Source organism: Lampris incognitus, chromosome 7, assembly GCF_029633865.1.
Source record: "Lampris incognitus isolate fLamInc1 chromosome 7, fLamInc1.hap2, whole genome shotgun sequence".
Lineage (NCBI taxonomy): Eukaryota > Metazoa > Chordata > Actinopteri > Lampriformes > Lampridae > Lampris > Lampris incognitus.
Window position 1 is genome coordinate 10,302,456 of NC_079217.1, and position 15,285 is coordinate 10,317,740.

The window sequence follows — 15,285 nt, forward strand, 5'->3', positions numbered from 1 at the left end:
TAACTGCTAGCCCATGCAGACTGGCGGTTCTGATAACATCGAGGGCGGTCTGGGGGCAGCCTCGCCTGGCGTTGACTGTGGTGCTTTTGATGTCGTCGTGAGGAGTGCGGGGAGGTGTGTCGAGGGTGTCTGGCTGGGAGAGCTGGCGCTGAATCGGCTGGTAGAGCTTTGTCTGCTGTGTCCGGTGGGCCTGGGGACCACGTCCCCTGCCTGGCGCTGGGCCCGAGGAGGAAACGCCAAGGGCGGTCTGACAGGAAGCGGGGCGGGCTAAGCTATCTGCTAGCCAATGCAGACCGACAGTTCCGACAGCCATCCTGGCTGGTGTTCGTTCGTTGGACAGTGTTTTTTTTTTTAGTTTGGATATATGTGTTAGTTTGGGTATGTGTGTTCTTGTAGTTTTTGTATGTGTTTTTGTGTTTGTGTTGTACTGCTGTGGGCTGGGTGGGTGGGTGGAAGATGACTTAGGAACTGTTCATCCGCAATGGCTTTTTTCCTAACCTTACTTACCATGGTTACCAAATAGTTAGGCTAGGATCTGCCAGTTAGGAAGTGTCTGTAATATGGCCCAGGTACAGATGAGTACCCACCATGACGTCAACTGTATGATTCAAGATAGTTGCAAAACTCAGTAACACTTATAGATATTCAAATCCTTTTATATCTTGATAAATGTATGTCATTTTTATCCTGTGTATATACTAATGCATAAAAAAAAACCGGGATGCAAATTCTGTGCTGAACGTTTTTGGAAATACTGACTCAACAACAAGCCCTTATGAACGACTAAAGCTGTGTTTTTTTCCTACTTACGTGGCTATATATAGATTTCATATTCTCTTTACTTCGTTAGCCTTCTGTAATAATGATGTGGTGTCTTTGCTTGGCATGAATGTTGTAACTTTCATAATAGTCTTCATCCACACCCTAAATTCAAACTGTCGGGTCAGCCTGCTCTACTGCTCGAGGGCTAGTGTTTTGATTTCGGAAGATTTACTTCGACATTTGGATACCTTTAATATATTTATACCCATTTATATCCTGTAATCCTAATTTTCCACATTTAGATGCTTATTTTTATATTTATTGAATTTCTGCTTTATTTTTATGTATTCCTATCCACATTTCTTCTACTTTGGTATGTCCATTTTAAATACCGAGGATGTTATTCGATAACTAGTGAAATATTATTTCCCCTAATACAGTTAAAAGGTGAAATTAGCAATTTTTGCTCTATCAAGAAGTTGTTATGTTATCCATTTGAAACGTGATGATGATGTGGCGATTATGTTGGACAGTTAAGCAATATTACAGTTAAACAGGGCTGATATATTTCACTGTAGCGGGCAGCGACAGATGGACCCATTGCAACTGATGTTCTTGAACTACTAAAAAGGTGCGGCAGCCATTGTCACTCGTGTGGTGTTGGCTCAGCAGTAAACATTGCCCACCTTTGCAAAGTTACCACAGGATAGCTGATGTATTATAAACTTCATCAAACTATATCAGAACGTTGTTCAGCAGTAATGTTGGCTGTCAAACAAGGGCATCACCACACTGGCATCGCCTTTCAGTCTTGTATCCTGCTTGGGCAGTTTAAAACAGGTACTATGTGTTTGCCGCTGTGCCAGTGTTTGTGCGAACCAATTACATTTCGACAGCGGTATGTAGACTGGTTAGTGTCGTGGCAATTATTTAATTCCACACTGACAGTAAATGAGGAGTGAGTTGAAAATGTCTTATAGTATTGTCACACTTAAATGTGCTCATGAACAGACACACAAGCCTAGATACTTAAATGCGCCCCGATCAGTACAGTACAGTCTGTGTTATAGGGCAGTTGTCTGTTCTTCCCCTCCTTATCTCGCGTCTCCCAGCTCACATCCCACCAAGGCCGTTTCTCCAGTTACTGTGTACAGACTTGCTACACTCGGTGAGTTTCTCACACATTCCTCTGCTATCTACCAACAGTTCACAATAGGCTTGTATTTGTTCACATGGAGAAGACAACTTGTAACACTACCTTAGCTCTGTTACATATGAACTTCAAGCATCTATCCAAGCAATGTAAAATAAAGTTATACATGATATAAGTCATACATGGTCAAATGTTAAAAGTAAGCAAACAGCATTGCCCTCACAATAGTGTCTCCATCCTCCAACCATGGTAAAGTCACCAGTTAGTATTATGTAACCTGACTATGTGGTCCCAATGGATAGAATAATGAGTTTTGAATGGAAGAAATCTGTGTATTTCAGCTTTAAGAGTTCATCCTTTCTACCATATGAAGATGGTAGTTAGCCCAGGGGCCGGCTATGCTATACCAAGATGTGATAACTGCAGATTAGGAATGGATTTTTGGTCCTCAGACCTACAGAATACAATACATTTTCTGCTTGGCTCGATCAGTTCTGCTCCGCTCATTCCCGGTAGAAATGCCCTGTCTTGACGAATATTTGGAGTGCTTCCTTTCACGTCTGAGCCAGCATATCTGCATCTTGCCTATTATGGCCCTTAGGGTGTGTGTGTGTGTGTTTGACACAATTTATTTTCAGAATAGGCTAGCAAAATATATACCATGGATGACGTGAAGGGCCTCTATTAAAATTCAGTTGTCAATAAATTGAGAATGCCACTGACATGCATTTTAACACTGTGAAATATCCCAAATTGGTTTGTATAAACCAGCTTTACTCATGCATATATCCTTTAGTTACCTGTCTGTCTGTCAGTTGGGTTGAGTATTGAAAGCCAGTTTTGACTTTGAACTGCTGCCAAATTCCTGACAACTGGATATTCGTTAAACCTAGACCTCATTAAAGCGTTTTTGGGCATCCTTTAAAATTGTACAGACAGCTTCAGTATTGTTAAACTTCCCACTTTGCTAAATCTTCTCACTGGGCTTCAACAGTCAAGTGGTGCTGTCATTTGAGCCTTAAAAAAATCAGGATATATCTCCTTTTTGAAAAGAACAAGCTCTCTGGACCAGGCATGTCAGGCATGTCTTCATATGTTGGATTTTTTAAATAGCCAGAAGCCATGCTTTCTATTGAGTCAAAATCACTTTATTCTTCACTTCCACAAATACATTTTTCTTGCTAGAATCCGCATCATATCTGCAAGTACCGGCATCTGGAAGTACATATCTGAAGCTGACGTTATGGGACTGCCAGGCCAGGACTTTATGCTCCTGAATGCATAAGATTACAGGTGGTTGGGATGTATGGCATCAGCAGCAAAAAGTTGTTCCCAGATCGAACCAGGTTTTGCTGCTATTCAAAATATTCTAATATTTAGAGTTTCCGGGTAGCGGAGTGGTCTATTCTGTTGCCTACCAACACGGGGATCGCCGGTTCGAATCCCCATGTTACCTCCGTCTCGGTCGGACATCCCTACAGAAAAAATTGGCCATGTCTGCGGGTGGGAAGCTGGATGTGGATATGTGTCCTGGTCGCTGCACTAGCACCTCCTCTGATTGGTCGGGGCACCTGTTGGGGGGGGGGGATAGCATGATCCACCCACATGCTACGTTTCCCTGGTGAAATTCCTCACTATCAGGTGAAAAGAAGCAGCTGGCGACTCCACATGTATCGGAAGAGGCATGTGGTAGTCTTCAGCCCTCCCCGGATCGGCAGAGGGAGGTGGAGCAGCGACCGGCACGGCTCAGAAGAGCCGGGTAATTGGCCAAGTACAATTGGGGGGGTCCAAAAAAAAACATTCTAATATTTAATGAGTTGTTAACTAAACAAATCCCAAAATGTAAATGTGTACAAAATATCTATTTATCTGTATTTCTTGGCAGATAATACTTCCATCCGGCCTCACAACTATGATTCATATGAACCACATAGAGCTGCTTCATCTGGCTGTTTATCTGCTGAATTGTCGGAGACTTGCCGTCTGGACAGCTCAGTTGTTAGTTAACACAATCAAGCAAATTCCTGCAAAACCTGTCAGAGAGCATCTCAGAGATCCTCTTTTACATTGTATGTAGCTGCTCCTCGTCAACATCGTTGTTTTGTAATTGCATCAAGTTTTAACTAATTTTATACGTTAGGGTGGCAATCTCATTTATGTTGATTATCTAATAATCCATGTCTTCCAGGGAATATTGAAATAATCTCCTAGTCGTCCATTAAGTGTAATCTGCAGATGATAAATGCAACAAAATTGGCTTCTTTTTTTTGGAATTTGTTTGATGTTATGGCAAATTCACCTGTTTTGTAGTCAAACTGTGTATTTGGTGATTTTCGTTTTTGTACTAACAGATGAACAAAAGTTAGGCTACATGATTGAAAAATACAAGTACGACCAAAGTGTGCTGGATCACAGTAGCGCACATCTCTTGATACGTGCTCAATAGTCCAGGTGTAGAAATACCCCCCCCCCCCCAAAAAAGTTGAATCAGTTCATCTGGACACAAAGTTCAGTAGGACAACGTTTCATCACTCGTCTAACTAACACCGAACTTTGTGTCCAGATGAACTGATCCAACTGTTCCGTGGGGAGGACAAGTGGCCTAACGTTACTGAAATCTTGGTCGAGGAGATGAAGGCAGTTGATCACATAGGAAGCCAGAGAGCTTAGATGAACCACCAATTAACTAGGTTCCTACACAATTTGTACAACATCATGGGAATGTACAGCATCTACTTCTTTTTTGCTTGTAACTTTGGTATCCCCTCTCCTTTGTAAGGATTTTATTCGATTTTTCAGTTTTGTGAATGGTAATGATATTTTGTGCGTGCACATGTTTACTTTGTTAATGGACTCTGGCTGTTGGCTGCTGCTGACTAGGCTGTTTTATGCTTCTGTTGGATCTTCGTTGAAGAAATAAGAAAAAAAGAGGCATCAAAGGTATTCTTTTTGCATCAGCAATCTGTCTATTACCTTTCTCTCTTACATATTTACACACAGTCACTGGTCACATAAGGCACACAAAAGATAGGTCCTCTGCTGGTACCCTGCAGCCATGAGGTATTTATTTGTTTGTTTGTTTGTTTGTTTAGACTTAATTTGGTACTACTAGTTATGCAAAGACTTGCACCTTCATGATTTGAACTCAGTGCTTATATGCACAGTCTTCCCCAGTTTATACATTAACATGTGCTGTAGACCATGGATGTCCCGTGATACTGCAATTTGTTAATCACTTGATTGAGCATAGAAGATTTTCTAACAACCAGGAAGTATCTGGTGATACTAAGAACTCGTTCAGGGCAAAAGGCCTTAAGGTCACAGTGATGCCCAGGTGTCTGCACCGTATTTATAAAAGGATGGTCGCACATTTAGACAGGATGTTGAAATATATATATACTACATTACACTGAATTGGTGGGAAAAAATTTTTGGCCATTTCAGTCGCCTGGAGAAATGTTGTCACAGTGAGTCACTGAAAAGTGAGTCAGAAGAAAAAAGACCAAAAAAAGAAAAAAGTTTCCGTCTTCTGGGCGGTCTTGGTGGCTCACTACCACATTAGGCTGAGTCCTTACCGCAGCAGCCTGGGTTCGATTTGAACCCAGGCCCTTTGCTACATGTAATCCCTTCTCCGTCCCCTGCCTTTCCCGTCTCGCTCTCTCTCTTGACTATCGCTATCGAATAAAGGCAGAAAATGCCAACAAAAAAAAAAGTTTGCATCCTTTGTGTTGAACGTTGCCTGGCTGACTAAGCTAAAACAACAGCCTAAAGCACAAAGGCGGATTAGGACAGTCTGTTAGGAAATTATTATTTAACATGATTTCAACCACCTCCCTTCAACAGTAAAATCCAGCTGTGCGTGATGCTGGAATCCTGGAGATAGATTCAGGTGTAATATCACAGCAGGAAACCCTTTATATATACCCTATATATATAATAATGAAGTACATAATAAATAATGCGCACTCATCAGCTGCAAATATCAGCAGATATTAGCAGCTGATGAGTGTGCGACGCACAAAACAGGCCTGTACTGCTATGTATTAAAACTTTTTTCCTGCATCTGTATTGGTGTGTGTGTGTGTGTGTGTGTATATGTGTATATATATATATATATATATATATATATATATATATACTATAACTACTGACTATATATTGACTATTGACAACTCTATAGTTCCTCCGTCAACTCAGGTTAAGAGTCTGGGTGTCATCCTGGACAGCACGTTATCTTTTTTTTTTATATATAAATTTATTTCTAGTTTTTCCCCTTATCCCACCCAATTAACCCAATGGCGTATGGCCGGAACTCTTGTCGAATAACTCCCCTGGCTCACATTTTCACAGGAAGGAGATAGGCGTAACACCAGCTTCCTTCAAACTCGTGTCGGCTGCTTTCACTATTTTACACGCTGAAGCCTCGCATGGATTGCATCACCTTCAAGCTGCGAAGGAGGCATAAGGAGAATGCTTTCAGTTGCTTGGCTGCAGGCACCCGGGTGGGCCAGAGGGGTCGCTGGAGAACGATGAGTCCCCGAACACTACACCCACTATCCCTCGGGTAAGGGTGGCCTAATGAATGCCTTACCCCGTGGACGCTCTGGCCGTGACCGGTTACGGCGAGTCTGGGATATGAACCTCCCAGCCACATGACGAGCGGATTGCAAGAACGGCGGTTTATTCCGCTCGGCCACCAGAGCGGCAGCACATTATCTTTTGAAGCTCACATCAACAATGTCACTCGGTCTGCATTCTTCCACCTACGCAATATTAATCGTCTTCACCTGTCACTTACACCTAAAAGTAAACCCATACTCACTCACACCCTGGTTACATCCCGTATTGACTACTGTAATTCTATCCTCTTTGGTCTTCCCCTAAAGTGTCTTCATAAACTTCAATTGGTCCAGAAGTCAGCAGCCCGTATCATTACCAGAACTCCTTCCATAGATCACATCACTCCTGTTCTTCAGCAACTCCTCTGGCTCCCTGTTAAATACCGTATTGACCTCAAGATCCTGCTCCTCGCCTTTAAGGCCCTTAATAACCTAGCTCCTTCATATCTTTCTGAACTCCTTCATATCCACATGCCCTCTCAGATCCTCCTCTACTCTCCAACTCACTACACCATCGGCCCGCTTGACTACCATGGGGTCTCGAGCCTTCAGTCATTCTGCCCCCCGCCTATGGAACTCTCTCCCACAAGACATTCACAACACTGACTCTCTTTCAATCTTCAAATCCCATCTCACGACGTACCTTTTCAAACTGGCATATTCAGTCTGATACACGCTTCATTGAGTTTTGTGCAGATGATGATTTTATACTCATCTGTTGTGTTAACTTTTTATTGTCTACCCTGCTTGTTTTGATTTTATGCTGTCTGATACAGCGCTGCTTGTTTTTTACTGTGATCTGTAAGGTGTGCTTGAGTTCTGTGAAAGGCACCCACAAATAAAATGTATTATTATTATGACATATATATATGTGTGTGTGTGTGTGTGTGTGTGTGTGTTGTGATAACATTGATTGTCTTATTTGGGAGAGAGATCCCTCCTCTGTTGTGCTCCCTGAGGTTTCTTCCTATTTTTTCTCCCTGTTTAAAGGTTTTTGGTTTTTTTTAGGGAGTTGTTCCTTATGCGATGCGAGGGTCAGAATGTTGTGTTGCTGTAAACCCCCTTGAGGCAAATTTGTAATTTGTGTATTGGGCTATACAAATAAAATTGACTTGACTACTTTGGGGGGGGGGTCACTAATGAAAGTAAAGGAAGAAGAGAGGAATAAAGTGAAGTGAAGAGGACAGAGTCTAACCTTGGTGTCAGCAGTCAACTTGCTGAGAACAAAAAGTCAGATTCCCATCTAGTACAAACCCATACACCATGCACAGCCTATTTATCAAGTACGTTCTCACTGTTTTCTGTTAACAGTGTTGCTCTTCAGCTTTCTGAATGCCTACATTCATGTTAACGCTATCTCTTCGTCTTTCTTTCCCTCGCTTACAATCACAATCTGTTTTTTTCTATTGCCACTTGTCGGCTCACTGCATACCTACATACTCTTGTAATCTCTTTCTGTGTATCTATTCTGGTGCCACTCTTACGGCGGTAGCGTTCCTCACAATAAAGGCAAACCACCTCAAAATCAAACCACAGTCAGTTACGGTGTCTCATACAGATCTGGGCGTACTTGCTTCGGCTTTGTTGTGGGCCTTGAGTCACGCTACGTGTCAGTGGAGGTGTATGATTGATACCTTTTTACTGTTCTTGTAATTCCTGCTTGATCGTCCATAAAGGTGCAGATCCTATCATGTCCCCAGCGGTGTACAGAGACTGTTTGGAAAACTGACTTTTTAATGTTTACGTGGAAATCTAAATGGGGGGGGGGCAGTCTAGTCAAAGAGGAAATGGAGGCACATTGCCGCAAGGTCAACACAACAAACTAGGTGCTTTTAGCCCAGTTGCAGAAGATCTGTCACTGGAGGCTGCTGTGCAGACCATGTGACCAGTTGAGTCTATAAGCCTGTTCACACTGCAGAGGCAGTTGTTCCACCACGAATGTCCTTTTGCTTGTACAAGCTAGACAAATTTAGTTTCCACCGTAAGCAAACTGCTGGTTTTCACTTCTCCAGAGTCTTTTATGGCTAGACCGATGGCATTAATGTCCCTTAGTCATCTGACAGGGGTTAACTCCTCAACAATTCAAAAAATTCAAAAAAAAAAAAAAAGGACTGGTTGTTAAAATCCCTAGTGTTTGCACTGCAACAGATTCAGTGGAGATCAAACTGGAGATGTCTGCCAAGGTGACATTGCCACCACCAGGACACATCATCAGTTGTGTACCTCAGCATCACAGGGTGTTTCGGCCTTTTATCACAAGACCATTGTTGAGGAGTTAACCCCTGTCCTTAGTCATCTGACAGGGGTTAACTCCTCAACAATCTTATGTTGGGAGCAGGGGCCGCCCATACACAGGACAAGAACAATAGCTCTGTTGAGCGACTTAAATAGAAGTGTTTTTTTTTTTATGGGTTTCCTATTTCGGATCTTCTGTTTTCTGACAAGAGTGCTCCCCAAGGCGGACACAGCATAGACAAATACACACAGACACATACATACACACACCGGTCTCACACACACACACACACACACAGAGGTTGCTAGAAGACTTTATCGGCACAATGCTCAAACCTGATTTCGTTATATATTACCGGGGTCATGTTTTCTCTCACTCCTTGATCCCGTTGTGTGTGTGCCTGTGCATGGATGCTTTTGATAGAAAAAAAAAAGACAGATCCACACAGTGGGCAGTGTAAAAACAACGCTAACCTTGTTAATTTTATCTTTTGCAGCCCAGAATGTGACGGTGGAGGAGATCCTTTCTGCCTATAGACAGGCCTGTCAGAAACTCAACTGCAAGCCCATCCCCAAAGTGCTCAAACAAATACAGGTAAGGCTAAACAAAACACACACATGTATTAACCGCTACAGACGTGCCAGATTAATGCACATACACACACATAGAGTTAAGTACTGAACGCGATACTTTTTTTTTAAAAGGTACCGACCAAATTACGTCAGTACGACCGATAACCTATTCATGTCAGAGCAATCGGCGCCAAATTTCGATACTTTGAGAATGGGTTGTTTTGTGAATTAAAATAAGTATTGATTAGATTCCATATGAGCCTTTCGAAAAATCCCTTAAAGCTCGTTGCAGAGAGAGCGAGACTATGTTACCCCGCCCCTAAACCTACAGCTTATTCACATTCAACACAGTCAGGGCAATGATGAGCTAAAAATTGTTCATTCGTTTTTAGGGTTTTGGTTTTGTTTTTGTTTTTTTGTTTTTTTTAATCTATTTCCTCCCCATTTTTTCCGCTTTTTTCCAACGCCACTACAGTCACTAACCTCGCTGCTATGAGTCCTAGATCAGGATATCACGTGCTTCCTCCAAGACACACGACAGCATTCTCACACTATGCCCTGGTGACTGTGACAGGCTGGAGGTTATAGGGAGGGGTTTGGGAGGAGAGAGGGAGGTAGAGAGGGGTTTTATTTTGTGTGGTGTTACAACAAAATGGTCTAATGATCTAAAAATGTTGAAATTGAGAAGTTTGGACTTATATTTTACAACTGGGACAGCACAGTGGTTAGCGCAGTCGCCTCACAGCAAGAAGGTCCTGGGTTCGATTCCCAGGGTAGTCCAACCTTGGGGGTCGTCCCGGGTCGTCCTCTGTGTGGAGTTTGTGTGTTCTCTCCGTGTCTGCATGGGTTTCCTCCGGGGGCTCCGGTTATCGGTTCGGATAATGGATGGATTTTACCACTGAAATTACAAATTTGTTATTACAGAAGGAGTAAAGTACTGAAATACTGGTATCGGTTAAAATGTGAACGGTGCTCAACCCCACACATACACAAACCGACCTGAGTGAGTGTTGTAGTCAAACTAATAATGTCAGGTTCACACCTACTCCTACGGCCTGTCTCCCTGGGGCAGAGCTGACTGACCTTCACAGACACGTATCATGAGACAATGGCATTTGGTCAAATCCCTCAAAACCACTCTTCTTCTTTTTTCTTTTCTTGTTCTCTTTGCATAGCTCTGGCATTTGTAGTAAAGTTGTACAACAAAGTTATAAGGAGAACACTACCACTAATTATCAACATCTTTAAACGGTGCCCAGTACACTGGAAAGTCGAAACTGTGGTTTTAAATTGAATTTGTATTGTTGCAACCTTTCATTGTTCTCTCGTTCAATTTTCCAGGATTAGGGTAACCTACCTCAAACCTAACTGGTTGAAGCCATGGAACAATCTAGTCGTGTCCAGGCGAGGCGGGGAGGGATTTCTTTTCCTAGCTGAGGCAGTTTAGCAAAGGGGGGGGATGGGGTTTCGTGCTGTGCCATGTTTGTGGCTCTTTTGTGGTCGCTGTAGGCTAGCCAGTATGGCCATGTGTGCCCTAATCCCTTTGTTTAAACGGCTCTTAAGATCAAGAAGGGAAAGCCTGAGGGCTGTTTGTTTTTGTACTGCGGCCTACCTATGTTTGCCCGTTCAAGTGTTTTGTCATTTCTGGGAGTTGATAAAGTGGCTAATAATAAAGATAATAATAAAGTTAATAAAGATAACTATTTTTGCTTATTAGATTAATTTCAGTAGCATGATTTGATGGTGTGATGGCTATGGAAGAATGAAACAAATGTTATTTTACATCAGTTCCCTAAGCGTCATATTTTAGCTGTGCATTTTGTCTGCCACTGGGTGCAAAACCTGCTGGGAAATATCAGGATTGCTTACACGCATGTAAATATAGAAATGCTACTTTCTCCCGTCGGTGAACTTAGCTCCTCTTCTTCTTTTCTTACCTTTTCTCTTTGGACCCGTGTGGAAAACAGAGGTGGGTGGCTGTTAATGAGGAGAAATATGGTAGAATATCGGGAAGGAAACAAATAAGGAAAGGTGTTCCTTTGACTTTTCACTGATTCGTGCTGCCTCAGAAGATTGTGTCGTGTTCTGTGTGAACACACAGGAAGGGGCTGTTCAGACCCGGCATCACAATGCGTCCTTAGTGATCCAATCACAAGTGGACAGCTCTACATACAGGTCTGAATGCACACAATGTGTTGTCAGGACGTCTTGAGATCCAATCACTCGGGACGCATTTGGAGGTGGCCTGGGGCGCATATGTCCACATGTACTCTTTTAATGAGGTCATCTTGTTGCGCCCCTGGCACATGAGTGGTGAATTATCACCAACAAACGGTTTATCTTGAGACACTTACTCTATAATATTCGACGAGCATCTGTTGACATTAACATCGTGGACATAGTTGCAAATCCAGACACCATGGCACCGCTGTGGGTACATTTTGGTTTTAAGCCAAACGGAAAAGGAGAGCCCAATAACTTGGAGGAGGCGATTTGTCGGATTTGCAGCAAAAAGGTGGCGGTCAAAAGCGCTAACACCACAAATTAAAAAAAAAACATCTACGGATCCACCACCCCACCCGATTTGCCGAACTTGGAAAGACAGCCACCACCGCAGTTCCGTCCTGGCAGTGGGCTTGTTCCTGAAGCTTTTGGACGAGCGTCGAAATATAAACGTGACAGTACCAGATGGTGCACGTTAACAGTGTAACGCTGTATATAGCCAAAGAAATGCAGCCGTTCAGTACAGTTGGAAAAATAGGATAATTGGCCAGGTACAATTGGGGAGAAAAAGGGTGGGGGGAGCAAAAAAAAGAAAAGAAAAGAAAAGACAATTAAATCATTAATCGAGGTTATTTATATGACAATTAATAGTTAACTACAATGTCATGATGGTGACAGCCCTGATCCTGTGCTGTTGTACTGCGTTTCATGAAAAGGCGGTTTTGAAGACAGACAGATGTGTGATTAATGCTAGATGGCATCTTGGCTAAGTGGACACAGTTTCCTGTCCAGCAACCGCACGCTAGTACAGTACCGCTATGTTTCATTAATGGAAAATTTTAATCACCTTTTCACAACTTCCAAGTCTTCAGGATGGCTCACACACATAACAAGCAAACACCTAACGCACACACACGATCAGAGAAAACACTTAACTCCCAGTTTGCTGCCCCTTTATGTAGTTTGATTCGATCACTAACAAAGAGAGTAGTCATACAAAGTGATCAGACCTCCCTGCTGAGTGTCCTCATCAGGGGAAGACAAGCTTCAGATGTCTCATCGTTCTGTGATGTGAGGTAGGCAGGTGGTCTTTGTCTTGCTCTTAATCAAACCACAATGTTTTGTGTCGTTTTCCTTATCAGCCTAGACAGAGATTAAGATGGCACTTTTAAAGGAGCTGTTTGAAGTTTGTGTGTCTGCTTTTGTGTGCGCGCGCATGTCTGTGCATGTGACTTTCCCCAGGGTGGACATCCTCAAGCACATAGGACACAGGGTTTGGTGGGGGCTGCCTTTGCAGCTATGACACATTATTGCTGTCTCCTGTTTGTTCGGTACACACTGTTGCAAAACACACTCATAAGCCCCTCGCTGGGCCTCCCTGGCCTCTGTGTGTGTATACACACTTGAACGTGTGATGGGGAGGGGCAGAGAGAGGTGATGTTGACGCAAGGTAACACATGCATGGCATCACATTCGTGACATCACGGTCTCGGGGGGGAAAATCCCGACCTCCCCCCTACACGCTTGATCAGCTGAGAGAGAGAAGCTGGTCTGACATCGTAGCCACTTGTGGAAAGACACATCAATGTGCTAAGCTACTGCCCTGGGCCGAGCTGCCGTGGGCCTCATTTGGGCTTACCGTCTGGGTAAATTTCCACTGGGAGTTGCCTGGCTGGCGAGTCATCGTCATCAGCGGTCTCTCCCTCCATGTGTCTCTCTACCTCTCTCTTTGTCTTTATCTGTCTCTCTCCTTGTCATACCTTTCTTCACTTACTTCATGCTCTTTTTTTAGTCTTACTTTTCTCAAAGCTCTCTATGCCCTCCTTTTTATCTCTTATTACAATATGGCCTCTCAGTTCAGTTGTGTTCATTATGCTTTATTGGTGTGAATCTTTCATAAACAATAAAGCCAAAATTGTCTTAAATATATTGAGAAATATACTTGTTAATGTATATGAAGGGTTTCATTGAATCTCTCATACACTACAGCCCCTCTCTACCCCCCCCCCCTCTCTCTCTCTCTCTCTCGCTCTCTCTCATGCTTAGTCATCCTTGGTGTAATTCAGCCATATAAACAGCAAGTTAAAGCAGGGTGGGGGGGGATTAGGACTAATGAAGAGTTCAGCCATTTACATTTTTGCCCTCCTTACTGTAAATGCTTTCTTTATTAAGTCCAACAGGACTGCACACGTGGCAGTTGGCCAAGGGCCAGACCGTTTATATATGTTTAAGGGCAGTTACTATGTGCGTTTAAGGGCAGTTAGTGTTGTGCTTATGTGTCTATAATAGTGAGTGCTTGGCAAATCTGTGTTGAATGCTGGTCACTCCAGAACTCCCTAGTGAAGTCTTAAGACCTGGACATTTGGCAGTCTTGTGTTACATATCTGTAGCCGCAGTACCTTAAGGGACAATTGATTTCCCTCTTACACAATCTCTTACTCACCACCAGTAGTTGTACAATCCATTTTCCTGATTATACCAAAGGACTTTTCGCTTCGGTGGTTGCACATTGTTTCCCGAGTAAAAGTAGCATCAACCTAACCTTTACCACACGTGCACCCACACACGAACATACAGACTACTGTTTGTCTATGGACACACACAACTGTTATACTATGAAGGCATATATGCTGAGTACTAGGGCTGGGTATTGGCAAGGACCTCATGATACGATTGTATCATGACATGTGTCATGATACGATTGTATCACGATACATCACGATACGATACATATTGCGATACATTGCAATACTCTACATATTTACTGAAAATTTCAAAATATAGCTGAAAAGACAACTGCTGTGTACCACCTGGGTAGTCTAATATTTACATCACATTATATTTTGATAACTCGACAGACAAATGGAGTCAAAACCTTTTAATTCAACATTTCCATTCCAGTTTATTAGAGCGGTGTTTGCATCGCTGTCATTGACATCATTGTCATTGCTCTCAATTGTGCTTCCTGGGCGTGACGTTAAACTGCAACCGTCGGGTCGTCGGCGACTAAACCGGCACCCCCACTTCAACCCTTGGGTTGCTGTGAGGAGGGTGTGTGGACACCCAGCAGGACTAAAAACAAAACCTGTCAAAGGGCGGATGAGTTCTTCTGTGAACCAACAGCCATCCATACCTGGAGAGGAGATAGGGACCACCAGGTACTCCCCCTACTGAAACGCAACGATGACTCGACCTGTTGAGGCATCAGCTGTGCTCCTACAACCTCCATAGGTTATGGAACTGATGATGATGTTTGCATTGCACAGCACACGCTGTGCCGCTGAACACATTGAACTGAAATGTAGATGCCATAACATATGAAAATAAGTGTGCATATCAAGTATTCTTATTGTGTCACTGAACACGTTGAACTGAAATCTGTTTAAAATATGCATAACTGGTTTAATGTATCGATACAAGGGGCTGGAAAATCGATAAAGTATTGTGGGAAAAATGTGCAATACTGAGCTGTATTGATTTTTTTTTTTTTTTTTTTTTTGAGCAGCCCTACTGAGTACAGGTAAAAGTAAAAGGCATTTCCTTTTTAATTGCCCTGTTTTCACTCATATGCACAAAATACATGTGAGAGGTAGGTGGGCCTCTAGGGCCACAGACTACTGCTCACAGACAGTTCTCTTGCTTTGCCCCTCACTCACAGACATCATGTGCTTTTCTTATACACACACACACTCCTCACACCACCGCCGTGCAGCCACATCC

At 43.0% G+C, this 15,285-nt stretch overlaps 1 protein-coding gene across 3 annotated transcripts in view; it reads left to right on the forward strand.

Annotated features, from left to right (window-relative positions):
• The window catches only part of ppp1r37 (protein phosphatase 1, regulatory subunit 37), a 78,228-nt gene that overhangs the window by 36,479 nt on the left and 26,464 nt on the right, over nt 1-15,285 (forward strand). For all 3 annotated transcript variants that reach the window (XM_056283734.1, XM_056283735.1, XM_056283736.1), the window contains exon 2: nt 9,267-9,364. In XM_056283734.1, coding sequence (XP_056139709.1) covers nt 9,267-9,364 — 98 coding nt within the window. The remainder of the gene's footprint in view (nt 1-9,266; nt 9,365-15,285) is intronic.